This window comes from Moschus berezovskii, chromosome 2, assembly GCF_049115385.1.
Source record: "Moschus berezovskii isolate FMDL1 chromosome 2, NW_MosBer_1.0, whole genome shotgun sequence".
Lineage (NCBI taxonomy): Eukaryota > Metazoa > Chordata > Mammalia > Artiodactyla > Moschidae > Moschus > Moschus berezovskii.
This window is the reverse complement of record NC_142461.1, coordinates 1,275,440-1,292,302: the sequence shown is the minus strand read 5'-3', so window position 1 is coordinate 1,292,302 and position 16,863 is coordinate 1,275,440. Positions and strand designations below refer to the sequence as shown.

At 59.5% G+C, this 16,863-nt stretch overlaps 1 protein-coding gene across 12 annotated transcripts in view; it reads right to left on the bottom strand.

Annotated features, from left to right (window-relative positions):
- The window catches only part of ARHGEF10L (Rho guanine nucleotide exchange factor 10 like), a 166,326-nt gene that overhangs the window by 112,964 nt on the left and 36,499 nt on the right, over positions 1-16,863 (bottom strand). For all 12 annotated transcript variants that reach the window (XM_088842970.1, XM_088842978.1, XM_088842972.1 and 9 more), the window contains exon 2: positions 405-480. In XM_088842970.1, coding sequence (XP_088699096.1) covers positions 405-438 — 34 coding nt within the window. In that variant the 5' untranslated portion in view covers positions 439-480. The remainder of the gene's footprint in view (positions 1-404; positions 481-16,863) is intronic.

Below are 16,863 nucleotides of genomic sequence, written 5' to 3'. Positions count from 1 at the left end.
CATCAAACTGAATTTCTATGAAGAAAATTTTTTCAGCATAAATATGTATTTTTCCTTTTTTTTTTATTTTGCCAACTCTGGCCACCCCACCACGGCTAGACGGCCTGGCTTCAGAACTTCAGCAGGTGGAGGTGGGTGGGCAGCCCCCCAGCCCCTACCTCCTACTCGCAGTTCTTACTTAGTTTTACCCCCAAGGACGCCGCAGTCCCGGGGGTTCTGCTCATCTCCTCAGGGGCCCTCGGGTGGACGGGCAAGGCATCTCCAACCCTCACCCAGAGCCCACTTCCTATCATTTCCCCGTTGCGGAGGCCACTGGCCCAAGGGCACCCAGCTAACTGAGAGTGGGGCCAGAATCACCCCGGGGTCCGAGGCCCTGGGCAGGACGCTGGACGAGAGGACCATACCTACGGCAGCCTGCGGGGCACGGGAGGAAGCCATCAGACAGGGCCCAGCTCAGACCAGCACCGTCCAGCTGCTTGCCTGCGAAAAGAAGGCCAGGAATCTGATTAGAGGGCGTTCAAGGCCAAAGGTCCAGCCATAGAGAGGGGCCACTGGCTCGCGACCCACGGGTGCACGTCAGCCGGCCACTCTCAGCCCATTTCCCAGCAGCTTCGGGAGCCCAGGACGACGCGAGTGCGGTCAATCATTAACACGCAGAGAGACCAGCAGCTGCAGGACGGCCACCCGCCGCCCGGGAGGCCCTGCCACCCCAGGCCTCCCTGTGCCCAGCCCGCGCCGCCGAGCTGGGCTCGCAGGTGGCCCCTCTGGCCGGCAAGGGAGCTCCAGCCACAGACGCCAGGATGGCGCTCAGCTCCGTTCCAGAAGCCGGATCAGCCTGAAGGGTCATGGGCGCAGCCGGACGCTTCCTGCTCCTGGCTGCCCGGTCACCACGGGCGCCCTGGGGCCACCCCTGGACCCACCAAAGGCCATCACTCTCTCTCTGTCTCCCCCTGCGCTGCCCCCGAGCTTGGCCAGCGGGCACGTGGGTATGAGGGAAGGGAAGGGCTTCGTGGAGGCAGGTGGCTCCAGATCGGGGCAGAACCCCAAGTGCTCAGAGCAGGGGGGCAGCATCTCTAGGCCTGGTGGTGGAGGAGGCCCTGACCGAGCCGCCAGAGCCTCCCCTGGGCTTCCTGGGCCCTGGAGCAACCTTGCCAGGCACGCCCCGCCAAGCTGTCCCCACTCCCTCTCTGCGCCCAAGTCTGAGCCGAAGTACGTTGTCTAGACGTCCCTGTGAAGGAGGAGCTCGACCCTGGAGGGAAAGCTCCAAACCCTCCTTTCTAATCAGTGCCTGCCGCAGACTGGCTGCCTGCCTCTTTTCCTTTCCAATCCTAAAGCCTCTGTTTACCTTAGCTGGCTTCCTAAGTAAAGACAGAATGCACGTAAATAGCAACTGATTAATAATAGCAAACATCCATGCAGTGCCCACTATACCTCAGACCTTATTCTGAGCGCTTTAAAAATATTAACATCTATCCATCCAAATTAGGACAAAAATGAGGCCCACAGGAGTTGAGTAAAGTAGCCCAAGATCACACAGCTAGTGACCGGCAGAGCCAGGGCATGAACCCTGTCCATGGACCCCCGCGTGTGCTCATTATATAACCACCGTGTTCCACTGTCTCTCAAAGTCCAAACAACACAGAGGCTGAGGCTGTACAATGAAAAGTCAGTCTCTCAGATTCCCCAGGAGTGACTGCTGCTACACGTTTGTGAATCCTTCCGGAACTACGCCGTGTATGCATCAGCCTGTTTATCTGTATCTGTGCCTTGCTTTATACAGAAGGAAGCACACTGCATACCCTGTGGTACAACCACTTTTTTTTAAATTGAAGTTTATTTACAGCTTCCCAGGCGGCACTAGGGGTAAAGAACCCACCCACTAATGCAGCAGACTTAAGAGATGTGGGCTCGATCCCTGGGTCGGGAAGATGCCCTGGAGGAGGAAATGGCAACCCACTCCGGTATTCTTGCCTGGAGAATCCCATGGACAGAGGAGCCTGGCAGGCTACCGTCCATAGGGTCGCAAAGAATCAGACACAACAGAAGCAACTTAGCACACACATGGTTTATTTACAATGTTCCAGTGTACAGCAAAGTGACTCAGTTGTGTGTGTGTGTATCTATTCTTTTTCAGATCCTTTTCCATTATAGGTTTTGACAAGATATCGAATGTTCCCTATACCATACAGATTGCTTATGTATTTAATACATGTGCGTGCACGCTAAGTCAATTCAGTCGGGTCCGACTCTTGGCAATCCCACGGACTGTAACCCACCAGGCTCCTCTGTCCATGTGATTCTCCAGGGAAGAATACTGGCGTGGGTTGCCATTTCCTTCTCCAGGGGATCTTGCATTGTCTTCTGCCTGCAGGTGGACTCTTTACCCTGAGCCACTAGGGAAGCCCATTTTATACACAGAAGTGTGTCAACCTCAAACTCCTGATCTATCTGTCTACCCCCGCTTTCCCCTTTGTAATCATAAGTTTGCTGTCTACGTCTGTTCTGTAAAAATTCATTTGTGTCAGTTTTTTAAGATTTCGCATATAAGTGACATTACATATTTGTCTTTCCCAGTCTGATTCACTTCACTCAGCAGCGCCTCCTTTTAGGCCACATGCAGTATGTGGGGACCTATCAGGAGCCCTGCAACCAGGGATTGAACCCACAACCCCCGCAGAGGGACAGCAGACTCAACCACTGCATCACCCGGGAAGCCCTAGCAACCACTGTTTCTGCTGGAGAAGCTCCAAGATCATTTCAGAACAGCAGAGTACATAGACATCAGTCTCACGTTTTTAATGCCTGCTGAGTACTGGGGGTGGGTGTCTACCATGATTGACATAATCCCTGAGTGGACCCCGAGGTTGTCTCCAGGCTTTGATGCTATAAACCGTTCTCCATGCACCTGGCCTTGAGCCATGGATGCATGAACCTGTGGGGTACCCTCCTGGCCAGGATGGGCTGGGTCAGAAAATTGCACTTTTCTTTCTGATTAAAAGCCAACTGTTCTCCACAAAGTGTGTGACTGCGTCTTTCAGTCCCATGCTGAAAACTCTCAGCAAAGGGTTAGGGAAGATTTAAGAGATGTGGGCTCAATCCCTGGGTCGGGAAGATGCCCTGGAGGAGGAAATGGCAACCCACTCCAGTATTCTTGCCTGGGAAAGTCCATGGGCAGAGGAGCCTGGTGGGCTACCGTCTATAAGGTTGCAAACAGTGAGACACGATTGAAGCAACCTAGCACGCAGTCCAAGGCACAATGATTAACTCGAGTAGCCAAACAGTCACCTATTTTCACTTCTCTCTTCCCTGGGCAAAGACACACACCAGCAAGCCCCCGGCACACCCAGAGCCTGCGGCGATCGTTCTGCACATGTGTGCCAGGGCTCAGGATGAGTGAGTGAGGAGGGCTGGTCAGAGCAGCCAGGGGCCCTGCGGGAGACCCTCCTGGCACAGCAGTCAGCAGAAAGTTCAAGGCTACCTGATACTGCCTAGGTCCCCCTGCTCAGGGGCTATCACACCTGGATGAGCTATTTAACACCACCTCTGGGCCTCAGTTTATGCATCTGCAAAATGGGGATTAAAAAGGACCGACTTCATGGGGTTCTCAAGAAAATTAAGAGTAAACACAGGTAACACTCTTGGAAGGGTCCTTGGGACCCACCGTTCTTCAGCTGTCTTTAGCAGGCTGGGCACAGGCTGTGATGACCAAGCTCTGCCTTAGGACCCAGGCTGGAAGTCTCTCTTCCACTGGCAGGTGAGCTGAGCCTCAATGTCCTCGCCTATAAAGTTGGGTCCTGTTACCTGGCCCCTGGGACTCCCAGCAGCACCCGAGCTCAGCCACAGAGCCCTGGCAGGCTCGGTCGGTGCCAAGATGCCCATCCTTGATGTCACCACCTAAACGGGACCAGTGACTGGGACCGTGCGTCTGGATCCCTCGCCCCAGGAGCGTAAGAGACGCTGGAGGAGGCTGGGGGGGAACCCAAGGGCTTCAAGCTGCAGGGACCTAGGCGAAGTCAGACCCATCTGCAGGTGGGGTTCCGCCTCACCCATGCGGTGGGGCCCCAGGCCTCCCCTTGGCCTCCCAGAGCTTTGGGCTACATCCCCGTAAAGTGGGCAGGACAGTACCCTCCCTCCCCTGGAGGACGCCACAAGCTGGCAGGGCCAGGAGCCGGGCGTAGGTGTGAGCGTGAGGAAGAAGGTGGGGTTGCTTGGCTTCTCCCTTGTTTATTTTTTTAAAGGCCTCCCCTGAGCTGCGCGTGGCCTGGAAGCTTCAGGGTGGGAGGCTGAGCCAGGAGAAATGTGCTGTGATGCCCCTAAAACAAGCCTCTCGCTGAAAAGCGACCCAGAACCTTCCTGCCGGGGCGGTCTCTGAAAGAAGAGGCGGCCTGGCTGGGGAGGGAAGTCGACTGAAAACCAAGAGCGGCTCGGATCGCCCACATCCAGGGATTCCCACTGGGTTCCTAAAGCTCAGGGCAGGAAAAGACAGAGGAAACACACCAAGGGGTATGAACAGTGCTCGCTAGGGTGGCAGGGTTCCACAGGTTTTCTTCCCACTTTCTTCCCACTTTTCTGAATTTTTGAGCTTTTCTACAGTGAGCATTACAAGGAGGGAAGATGAAGATAAGCGTTCTCATTTTTTTAAGATTTTTTTTTTTTACGTGGACCATTTTTCAAGTCCATTGGATTTGTTACGATATTGCTTCTCTTTCATGTTTTGGTTTTTTGGCCATGAGCATCTCGGTTCTGAGCTCCCCAACCAGGGCTCAGACCCCCAGCCACCACCGTGGAAGCCAGAGTCCTAACCACTGGGCTGCTAGGGACGACCCAAGCAGTCTCATTTTTAAAAAGGCTAAATAACACCACAGGTCGGAGCAGACAGTAGCTGCAAGGCGGTGCAGAAAGGGTGAAACCGGCTGGTGGACCAGAGCTCACCCCCAGCCTGCCACGTGCCACCGTCCCAGTCCACCCCCTACCGCCCACCCCACCGAGACCCTGTGCCCCTGAACCCGGGGCTGCGGTGCGTGAGGGTGTAGCTGCAGACGTGCCTGGCCGTGGTCGTCACGGCGCCGTTCACAGCCCTCCACGTGGGGGTTGGGGCTTAGAGGAGACTTTCTACTCTTGGGCATCATTGCTCTCTCACAGCAACCGCCAGCGCTGGACAGGCAGGCAGACCCGCCCGAACGCGGCTCCTTCTGGTGACGCCGCACAGAATGGCCAGAAGCAGGCTGTGCTTTTTCAGTATTTATTTTTGTTTGTTAGTATTTCATTTGGCTGCACCGGCTCTCTGCTGCATCACGCAGGAACTTTAGTTTCGGCATGTGGGATCCAGTTCCCCGACCAGGGATCGAACCTGGGCCCCCTGCATTGGGAACTCAGAGTCTTAGCCACTGGACCACCAGAGAAGGCCCCAAGCAGTGTTTCTCAAGCACATTCAGTCAGAGAGAGAAGCAAAGGACCAGCCCAGCTCCGGGTGTGCCCGCCAAGCAGGTCAAGTTCAGCGACCGGAACCCCCGAGAGCAGCCGGATTCACACTTGCCTCCACCCTCAGCAGCCCTGCTCGCCACAGCAGGTGTCTTCCAGGCTCTAATTTAAGCAAGCCCTTGTCAGTCTGTCCTTCCTCTAGAGTTCAAGGTCCATCCAGCCAGAGGCCCAGCAGGAAGTCGTCCTCCAGGCTGCCTGCACCTGGCCCTTCTCACTAGCTCTAAACTGGCCACGCGTGCTAAGTTATTTGTGTTGTGTCCGACCCCGTGACCCCATGGACTGTCACCCACCAGGCTCCTCTGTCCATGGGATTCTCCACGCAAGAATCCTGGAGGGGGTTGCCATGCCCTCCTCCAGGGGCTCTTCCCGACCCAGGGATCGAACCCAGGTCTCTAACGTCTCCTGCTCTGGCAGGTGGGTTCTTCACCACTGGACCATCTCCCACCTCCCACTCCAGTGACTGGCTCCATCCACTCGCCCGAATGAGGCCGGGAGAAATACACAAGCAAGCCTCTCTGATCGTCACAAATCCGGCCAGGAGGGCGAGGACCGGGCAGGCTGGACGCAGGAGGGAGAGTGCGACTGGGGAGGGGAGGGGGGGCTGCACTCAGCAGGGGAAGGGGAGACCAGCCCCCACCCCTGCCAACCCCCCGCCAACCTTTCTGTCTCAGCAGCTCGGGCCCGGCCTGAGCGCCCCAGTTCAGGCCCGCCCCTGAGCCCCTTGTTCTGTGTTTCTCGGTCTTGGCTCGGTCGGTTTATTCCCTCCAGTGAGGCCTCTCAGAACCAATAAGCAAATTCCTGCTCAACCTTCAAAACCCAGACCCTGCTGCTCCGCGAGGCCTCCGCAGACTCATCTTATACAGTGTTTCCCAAGCTTGGTTTTAAAAAATAACCGTGAGTTTTGCGGGGGAGAAGGTACTTCCCTGGCGGTCCAGTGGTTGAGTCCGCCTGCCAAGGCAGGAGACACGGGTTTGATCCCCGGTCCAGGAAAACTCCACGCAGCTCGAGACAAGCTAAGCCCCTGCGCCACAACTACTGAGCCCACTCAACTCAGCCACAGTGTCTGCGCCCACACGCCCAAGTCCGCGCTCCACGGCAAGAGGAGCCACAGCAAGGTGACGCCTGGGGCCGCAGTGACAAGCCCCAGTCCACCACGACCAGAGAGGGCCCGCACGCGGCAGCGGAGACCAGCACAGCCAAAAGTAATTTTTTAAATGAAATTAAAAAGACCTGTTGTGCGGGGTACTTCTCTGGTGGTCTGGCTGTTAAGACTCCACGCTTCAAAGGCAGGGGCCAAGGGTCAGAGAACCAGGCCCCCACGTGCCACGTGGTGCAGCCAGAGAGCCCCCAGCCCTGCGCTCCGGCTCGCAATCCTGAACAACTGGGAGCTCACGTGTGCCGCTGGAGGAAGTCTGTTTTCAAGGAGCACAGGTGACCCTGGGACGCCTGCCACCCCTGTCGGAACTGTCTCCCTGCCCAGGCTGGCCGCTTCCTTTCCTCTCAGGGGCCGCAGCGGGACCCGCAAACAGGCCACCGCGGAGACGCACTCACTGAACGGAGCCGAGGACCTGCATCTGCCCGGGGCACCTCACCAAGGAGCCCGGGGGCTGGGGTGTCCCTGCCGAGGAGGGGCCACGGCCCAGCTGTTGACCTCAGCTCCCGCGGGGGTCCTCTGCCCAGAAGGACCAGGGCCGAGAGGAAGGCTCATGGAGCCCCCCTGGCTGCAGACCGTGCAGGCTCACGGGGGCTCTGGAGAGACAGGGGCTTAGCCGAGAAAACACAGGCGGAGCGACAGTGAGAAGGACACATCCGGGGCTCTGGAGAGACAGGGGCTTAGCCGAGAAAACACAGGCGGAGCGACAGCGAGAAGGACACATCCGGGGAGCCCCGGACAGAGCGTGATGAGACACATGGAAGGCGCTCCGCTGGGGTGGCAGAGACCAGCTCCAGATGCTGAACCTGCGGCTCGCCCTCCCGGCTAGACCCAGGAAGGCACTCACCCTCTGCTTCCCGTCGCCCGTCAGAGGCCAGTGCAGGAGGAGAGACGTATGAAGGCGCCCCTGGGGCTTTCACAGACTTCAGTCCCCTTCCCGGGGCTCCCACTGCCCCATCCTGCCGATCACTCCACGGAGGCCAGGCTGCCCGAACACAAGAATGCCCGCCCCGAACTCCAGGACCCTCGCCACCCATGAGATCACACAGCGATCGCCTGGGAAGTGGTCGTGGCGGCTGTCTCCTGAGCACTGCCGTGCCCCAGACCCCCTGCCCAACCGGGCTCCCACAACAGGCCAGGAAATGGGGGCAGAGAGGCAGACGCTCTGAGCGGAGTCCCCAGGCTGTGGCAGGGAGGCCCAGGGCGGCTCTCACGGGAGGGCAGCGTGGACCGGGCGGCATGGAGATGGCCTGTGGCTGAGGGCAGGGGTGACCGGGCAGGAGCCTCAAGTGCTGGAGGCACAACAGCGCCAGCTCCGCTGCCTGCCCACCGGGCGCCAGGCCACTCAGTGGGCTTCCTGCCGCGGGCAGAGGTGAGGCTGGCCAGGGGCTGAGCCTCGGACAATGGAGGCCCTGTCCCTGCCCCGGGTGAGCATCCCCTCTCCCCGCACTGACCTCCTGGGCACGCTCCAGGTCCAGGATTCCCAGGCAGGACCAGTGAGGGGAAGTCCCCGTCCACAGCCACCCGAAGGGGGCCAGCGGGCAGAGGATCCCACCAGGCCCCTGGTGGCAGGGACTCGTGGGGGCCGTTGCTAGGAAACCAGAGCCAGCACAGCCCCCAGCACAGCCCCGCCCCTTCCTTCTCTCCTTCTTTCTCCCCCTCCTCCTCCTCCAGGCCCCCCCACCCCCGCCTCCAGCACATTAACCCCTTCGTCCCCAGCAAGCCAGTCCAGGCAGAAGGCCCCAGGCTAAAGGGCCAGGTGAAAAACTGCTGATCAGAGCGTTCTGCATCCTTGGTCACATCCTAGGCGGCCCATGCGATGGGGCCCCGCACACATACTTGGAAGCATGGACTCTGCACCGCCCTTTCACCTTTCTGCACCTCAGTTTCCCCGTCCTAAGCCCACCTCTTGGGCAATTTAGCACCAGTGTGGCTCTAGAACACTTACAGCATCAGCAGAGCATTTCCAGGAGAAAGTGAAAAGTCAAAGTCACTCAGTCATGTCTGACTCTTTGCGACCAGGCCAGAATACTGGAGTGGGTAGCCTTTCCCTTCTCCAGGGGATCTTCCCAACCCAGGGATCAAACCCAGGTCTCACACATTGTGGACAGATTCTTTACCAGCTGAGCCACCAGGGAAGCCCAAAGGGCAGCCTCATTGCCTCCTTTTCATGGATGGGGAAGCTGAGGTTCGGACTGCGGAAGCAACTTTCCCAAAGTCACCCAGGAAACAGAGGTGGGACCAGGAAGTGGAGGGGCCTGACTCCAATCTGACAGAGCTGGACATGGCAGAAGGATGGATGGTCCAAGCTGCAGAAAGGGCCAAGGACCTCCAGATACTGGGCCACTTGGAGCCTTGGCCACTGGACCACCAGGAACATCCCATTTCTGTGGTTTTAAAGACCGTCTCGACGGCGACACTGCCGCCTGACCTCCCCGGGAGCTCCAGACTTCTGCCCAGAAGTGCGCCTGCTCAGCAGGTGCGTTCCACCGTCTACGGGGCATCTTGAACTTGACATCTCACCAAGCCCGAGTGCTGCCCTCCCAAGCGTATCACCTCAGCTGGCGGCAGTTCCAGCCTGCCGGGGGCGCAGGCTGAACCCCTTGGGCCCACCCCTGGCTCCTCTGCCTCTCACACCTACGTGCCTCCCATCCGCCAACCTCGGTGGCTCTGCCTTCCAGATGCGTCCAGAATCTGACCCCTTCTGGCCACTCCCCCTTCCACCACCCCTTCCAAAGCGCCATCACCTCGAGGGCCATCAGCGCAGCCCAATGGGTCTCCTGCTTCCCCTTCACCCGTCACCCAATACACTCTGTTCTCAACCAGCAGCCAAGTCACTCCTCTGCTCAAACCTCAAATGCCTACTTCATTCAGCGTGGAAACCGGGCTCCTCACCTTGGCCTACAAGACCCCACCTGATGAGTCCCTCCCCGCCCTCCCTGACTTAAAACCCTACCTCTCTCCACAGCCTTTCTACCAGAGCCAGCAGGACCACGTGCAGGCTCTCAAACTCCCTGCCTCGGGCCTCCGCACTGACGGCTTTGTTTGCTTGTTCTTGGCTGTGCCAGGTCTTCACTGCTGCCTGGACCTCCTCTTCCCTGCAGTGTGCGGCTGCTCACTGGGTGGCTTCCCTTGTGCAGCAAGGGCTCTAGGGTGTACGGGCTCAGCAGCTGTCGTCCCGGGCTCCAGAGCACAGGCTCAACATCGTGGAGCCCACCCAGACTTTGTTGCTCTGTGGCACGTGGGATCTTCCCGGTCCAGGGATCAAACCCGTGTCTCCTGCATTGGCAGGTGGATCCTTAACCACTGGACCACCAGAGAAGCTCTGCACTGGCTGGTTCCTCTTCCTGAAACACTCTTCCCCGGTAAAACTCACGGACAACTCCTGCAGCTCCTCGGGGTCTGCTCCAAGGCCACTGTCAGAGGCCCCCTCCAAGCACCCGCTTCTGAAACAGCACATGCGTGCCCTCAGCACACCATTTCCTCTGCCTCTGCTCTCCCTGTCTTCACGGTATTTAACACCTCCAGGCGTCTATACATCCAGCTGCTTACACTGGACCAGAACGTGGACACCATCGTTTACGTCCACCACTCCATCCACGGCCCTGGGGCAGCACCTGGCACATAGCGGACCTTGACACACACTCGCGCGTGAGTGAGGCAAGGCCAGTCCATGCCAGCCCCGAGGCTAGCCCCACTTCCACCATCAGGGGCGGGGAGGAGGTGACCGAGGCCCGGGGACCCCACGCCAGGAAGGCCCCTCCCCAGAGAACTGCACAGACAGACTCAGGGCCAAGCCATGCAGGAGGCGGCTCCCCAAGCCTGTCTGGGAAGATGCTCGGGCCCGCGCCAGGCGGTGATCAAAGGGTGGGGTGGGCGGGACTGTTGTTACAAACTTGCTCCCCAAAGACCAGGTTCTTGCTCTGGTGAGTGGGGAGCACGCGACCGGGAGAGGGGACGGGACCCTGAGGCGGTGGCTGCAGCCCGCAGCCACTCTGGCGGGCACACGCCTGGCTCTCCCGGGAAGGGCCACACAACCCCCACGGGCAGTCTGCCCGCATGGAGGCAGCCTCCCGCTCGCGGCCCATGGGGGTCCACTCTCCCGGGAAGGGCCACACGGCCCCCACGGGCAGTCTGCCAGCGTGGAGGCAGCTCCCGGCCGCGGCCCGTCCACTCTGGCTCCAGCCTCTTCTTGTAGCCCAAGCTCTGCCTCCCGCAGCGAAGAGGCTGTCACTTTGTCCCAGAGAGAGCTCTGCACAGGAAGAAATAACCCGTGCAGAACTCGGAGCTAAAAAATAGCTCAGCCCACCCCAGCAAGGCAAGGCAAGCTGTCTGGGCAGCACCTGGGGTCTCCTGAAACGCCCCGTGCGGAGCTCCAAGGGACCCAGAGGCCTCAGCCCCAAGGCGCAGCACTTAAGATTCAAGCCGCCCCTCTAACTATGCGCCACGGCCTCCCCCGGGGAAGACGTGGGTGTGTTCCGGGAGCTCCCTGTCCTCCGCACCTGCCAGGGGGGCACAGAAAAGCCCGTCTTCTCACCAAGCCCCACCCATGAGGGATGGAATCAGCCCATTTTACAGAGGAAGAAATGGAGGCTCAGGGATGTAAAGAGATCCGTCCATGGTCAAGAAGGTCATCAGAGGCCAATCCGTGATGAAGCCCCAGGTGGAGACGTCTGGCCACGTCTGTCCCCTGTAGCGGCTGCCTCTTCCTCAACAGACCGAGGGATCCATCACCCCACACCCCTGCAGTGAACATCTCACCTCTCAGAGGTGCTGCCTGGGGCTCGGGGTGGAGAGCAGAGGAGGCTGGGCTGGAGGAGCTCGGCGGGAAAGGCGGTGGCTTCAACCGTGAAACGGATTCGCCCCGAAGCCTGCTGTCCTGGGAGGGAGTCAAGGCCTGGACTCTGACCCCGGGGCGGGGGGACCGTCCCAAACACCAATCCTCTTCCATTACCAGCTCTGAGCACAGCCATGCCCGCTGCTCAGCAGACCTGTGACTGGACTCCGAGAGGGCGGGGTGGCTCAGACGCCGCCTGTAGCCTGTCCCACAGAGGACGCAATGCCCCTCCTCACAGCCCTTGGTGCGGAACCCGCATGGGCGCCATGAGCTCCAAGCCCGCCCGCTGCCTGGTGGGAACGAGGCGCCCCCTGCACCCAGGGCACCCCACCCTGAGGCTGCTTCTGGCCCTGCAGGGTGTCCTTCAGGAGCCCCTTTTTGCTGCCATCAGGCCCTGAGCGTGGCTGCTGTTTTTTACTTCTGGTTGCACCGGGTCTTCGCTGCTTGCACAGACTTTCTCTAGTTGCGCCGAGCGCGCTGCTCTTCAGGGCAGTGCAGGCCTCTCACCACAGGGGCCCCTCGTGAAGCACAGGCTCCAGGGCGAGGGCTCAGCAGTTGCTGCTTGAGCGCTCTAGAGCTCAGGCTCAGTGGTTAACGGCACTAACAGCGGTCCTCATTCAAACAGAGGTGGTATACCAGCTCAGGAGGGATCTCCCCAGACCAGGGATCGAACCCGTGTCCCCTGCGCTGGCAGCCGGAGTCCGAGCCACCGAACCGCCCGGGAAGTCCCAGGTAGGGCAGTGACCAGTCCTTCACTTCCTCACTATGACACAAAGATCTGATTTCACCATTTTGATCCCAGGTTCCCTCTTCCATAGGAAAACTCTAAAGATCCCCACTGCAAAGGGCTTTTATAAGGATTAAATGAGATACCCCGGGTGGCTCAGACAGTAAAGAACCTGGTCACAATGCGGGAGACCCAGGTTCAATCCCTGAGTCAGGAAGACCCCCTGGAGAAGGGCATGGCTACCCTCTCCCTTATTCTCGCCTGGGAAATCCCATGGACAGAGGAGCTGGGCGGGCTACAGTCCATGGGGCCGCAAAGAGTCAGACAGCACTGGGCGACTGACACTCTCACGGTAACCGAGAGAATAATCCACATAAAAAGCCTTGAGGGGAGCCTGGAACTCAGCAGGTGCTCAGCAGACGTCTGTTGAATGAATGACTGAGCACCTCCCTCTAACTGGACAGCAGCCTCGTCTACGAGAAGGGGGGCCTGGCGTCCCAGGCAGAGCTGAGGGGTCCCCGGGCCCTCCCCATCACTGTCGTCGGGAGCCTTCCTGGGCCAGCGAGAGCCAGATGATAAGGGGGCAGCCTGTCTCACAGCATCTAAAGGTGCCGTGCCCCCACTGAGGGCCAGGGCTGCCCCCTGACGGGCTCAGGGACAGCTGGGCCCAGCCCTGAGGCTAACACTCTGCTCCACAAAGTTCCCACCTGCCTCCTGCCCCTTTCAAAGTCAAGAGTCCAGGAACTTCCCCAGTGCTCCAGTGGTGAAGAAAGGCTCTGCTCCCAGTGCAGGGGGCCCGGGTTTGATCCCAGTCAGGGAATTAGATTCTGTGCACTGCAGTGAAGAGCCTGCGTGTTTCAGCGAAGACCCTGTGTGCTGCGACTAAGGCCAGGCACAGCCAAATAAAAAGTCAAGGCTCCAGAAAGGGAGGCCACGGTTAGCAGAGGAGGAGACCCCAAAAGAAACAGCGACGCCGAGTTTCCTTAGTGGGGGCGAGACATGACGACCACCGAAACCCAGTGTGTGACGCCAGGGAGACAGTCCAGCCGCCTGAACTGTGGTCGCAGGGCAGGGCAGCCTCGTGGCCTGCTGCAGAGGGGCCCTTATGCAAAGCACCCTGGCAGGAGACTCGGCCTGCAGAGAGCCACAGGTATCAGGGCGCTTTCCTTGCGTGAACCCAAATGCTAAACTCAGGGAGACCTAGCCCCCTCCAGGCAACAAACTCAGTGACTCCCCCTGCCACGGCCTGCCCGTGGCTGTCACTTGACACTGTATCAGGAGCATCCTCAACTGACCTGTGGGAAGAGACGGACCTGGGAAGGCAGAATCCAGGGCTCCAGGATCCAGGGCTCTCTTCCCTGCTTGCAGCCAGCACACCGAACAGGTGCTCCACAAAGCCACACTGGTGTGGGGGCAGCATGGATGCAAGCACAGACACCTGTGCGCTCCCTGCCAAGGCTGAGCCCCTCGCCAGGTTCACCCGAGGTCTGTCCTGTGGCAAGGTCTCAGTCAGGGGCGGAGACAGCATCTCCTTTCCCGTGAGGATGCAAACCGGGAAGCACATGATGAAGGGCCCACCTTCCGCGTGTGTGCCCCGCAGTTAGACCTGTCTCCAGGCCCCACATCCTCCCCTGGGGACCTAACGGCGTTCATGGGGAGGGTGCGAAAGCAGGCTTTGCTTTTCTTTAGCCTAGCTGGGTCTTTGTGGTGATTTAGTTGCCCCGAGGCAGGTGGGATCTTTGTTTCCTAACAACCCCTGCACTGGGAGGCGGATTCTTAACTACTAGACCACCAGGGAAGTTCCCAGGAAAGCCAGTCTTTATCTCTCTGGATCCATCCAACAACATCTCTTAATCATTCCACAAAAACTGACTGAGCACTACCGCATGCCAGGTACCATGTAAGGCTCTGGGGATCCGGTTCCTGCCTCCCTGAAGTCCACAAGCCCACAGGCAGGCAGATGCTAAATAAACACACAAATCGTTACCGGCTTCCCTGATGGCTCAGCAAGCAAAGAATCTGCCAGCAATGAGGCAGACCCAAGAGTGGCAGGTTCGACCCCCGAGTGGAAAAGACCCCCTGGAGGAGGAAAATGGCAACCCCCTCCAGTATTCTTGCCTGAAAAGTGCCATGGACAGAGGAGCCTGGCGGGATATAGTCCGTGGGGTCGCAGAGAGTGGGGGGCAACTGAGCAAGGGACACATGCGCGCACGGACACGTCGTTACACACCAGGGAGCGCACGGACGCGTCGTTACACACCAGGACGCGCACGGACGCGTCGTTACACACCAGGACACGCACGGACACGTCGTTACACACCAGGACGCGCACGGATACATCGTCACACACCAGGGCGCGCACGGACGCGTCGTCACACACCAGGACGCGCACGGATACATCGTTACACACCAGGACGCGCACGGACGCGTCGTTACACACCAGGATGCGCACGGACGCGTCGTCACACACCAGGACGCGCACAGATACATCGTTACACACCAGGACGCGCACGGACTGGTCATTACACACCAGGACGCGCACGGACACGTCGTTACACACCAGGATGCGTGCTGTGCGGCGGGGGGAGAATGTCAGCGCTTAACTGAGATCCAGGGCAACAGTGCAACACTCCAACTCAACTCGCCAAGGACTGACGCTGGTCCCATGGACTCCACATGGTCACTGGACAGCCTGCCCTACATCGCAGCTGCTCAGAACAAGAGGACCGGGCCTGGCGATGGCCCCGTCATTTCGCCAGAGGCTCCGCCTCAGGGCCAAAGCTCACAGCTGCTCCAGCCTCCAAGGGCCCTCCCACCTCCCAACGGATGTTTGGATTTTAAGCCAAACCCAAGGAATACGGGATGTTGTGGGCGCTTTTTTTCCTCTCTTGCTTTTCTTGGAGGGAGGCAGTATTGGATTTCAAATTCTCCATCCCATGTGGCTTACACAAGTACAGCTTCACGGATCAGCTAACCCAGTGGTTCTCCACAGGGATGACTTTGCCCCAGGGACATGTGGCATTTGCGTTGTCACAGCTGGGAGGGCGGGGGAGGCAAGTGGCATGCAGGGGGCAGAGGCCAGGGATGCTCCGCACAGCCCGGCCCCGCAAGAGAGAATCGTCCGGCTCTGGTGTCAACAGGGCCAAGGCGGAAACCTCTGGTCACAGGGCGTCCGGTCAAGTCCTCTGAGGATCAGAGCAGGCCCTGACCTGTTAATTCAGGGTCGCCTTACTGCTATCCGTCACAGGGACGCAGAGACCAAAATCACCGCCACCAGTTTCCATGGCAGATAATACGAGGCTCCAGGTCTCCAAAGGACCTGCACTGTTTTCGTGGCTCTCGGAGCAGAGACTGTGGGCAGAGACCATGGCCTGCTTCTCCGTGTGCCTCCACAACCTGCCACGGCGTCCGGGATACAGGACGCGGGGAGAGGGCAGCCTCTGCACAGCAAGCACCACGGCTCACCCTTCCCGGGCTCAGCACCCAGCGCCTTTCCCAGCACCCACCTCTGATTTCACGAACAAACCACCAGACGGAGCACTGTCCTGGGCCAGGGGCGAGGCCCCCCTCCCCTCTGACCCCCAGCGTAGCCGAGCACACGGCTTACTCACCAAGCACCTTCAGCGAGCTGGGTGCAGGCGCAGCCCCGCTGGGCTGGGACAGTGGTGAGACAGACAGACACGGCCCCGAGCCCTCAAAGCTCGCGGTCCAGCAGAGGAAGGTGAGCCAGATGGGCACCCACGGTCGAAAGCAGGTGGGGGGCTTCTGCAGGGGAGCCCTGGGGGCCTGGGGGACTCCTGGGGGTGGCCCTGAACACAGACGGGGGTTTGATGCTCCTTGAAACAGTGAACGAAACCACATACAGTTCATCTCTGCACGCCCTGGAGCAGGGAGCAGGAGGGAGGGAGGGAGCTGGAAAGGGGCTTCCAGCGGCCCTGACTCACCTCTCCCCAGTGACCTGGCCCAGGAGCTCATCCCTGAAGGCAGTGCTGAGTGGGTGGAATCCAGGGCCCAGGCACAAGGCCCATGCCATCAAGGAGCGAGTCCCAAAATGAGCATCAAACACCTAACATGCAATTATTCCTGCTAAGGGCCCAGAGCGATCCCAAGCCCTTCACTCCTATGATCACGTCAATCTTTACAACAGCCTTTCGAGAGAGGAACTATTATCACTCCCATTTTACAGGTTGAGAAACAGAGGCACGGAGAGGGTAAGAAAAGGGCTCAAGGTCACGCAGCCAACACACGGGGGAGCTGGGCTTCGATCCCAGGCCACCTGGTTGCAGGGCTGTGCCTAGAACCCCTGGGACAGTCACATCTTCGTCCCTCAGCCCCGAGCAGGCACCCTGCACTGGGCTGCCCTGCTGTCTGGGAAGCACTCACGTGAGCGGGTGAGACCGGGAGGACCCCACTCAGGGGGCACTGGTGGGACAGGGCCCCCACGGGCAGCACATCAAGAGGAGAAGCTGGGGTACCGGTGGACAGAGTACTCCAGCCACCTGGCGAGGGGTCTAGCCACAATGCCCCAGCAAAGCCTCAATGAGCGGGCCACTCTCAAGGCAGCAAGACGCAAACACGGTAAGTCTTGCGGGGCGTCCTCACCGGGAACCATGGGGGCTGAGGGCGGGTAGCTTCTCGAGAGACCAGGGATTCACCCTCACCCCT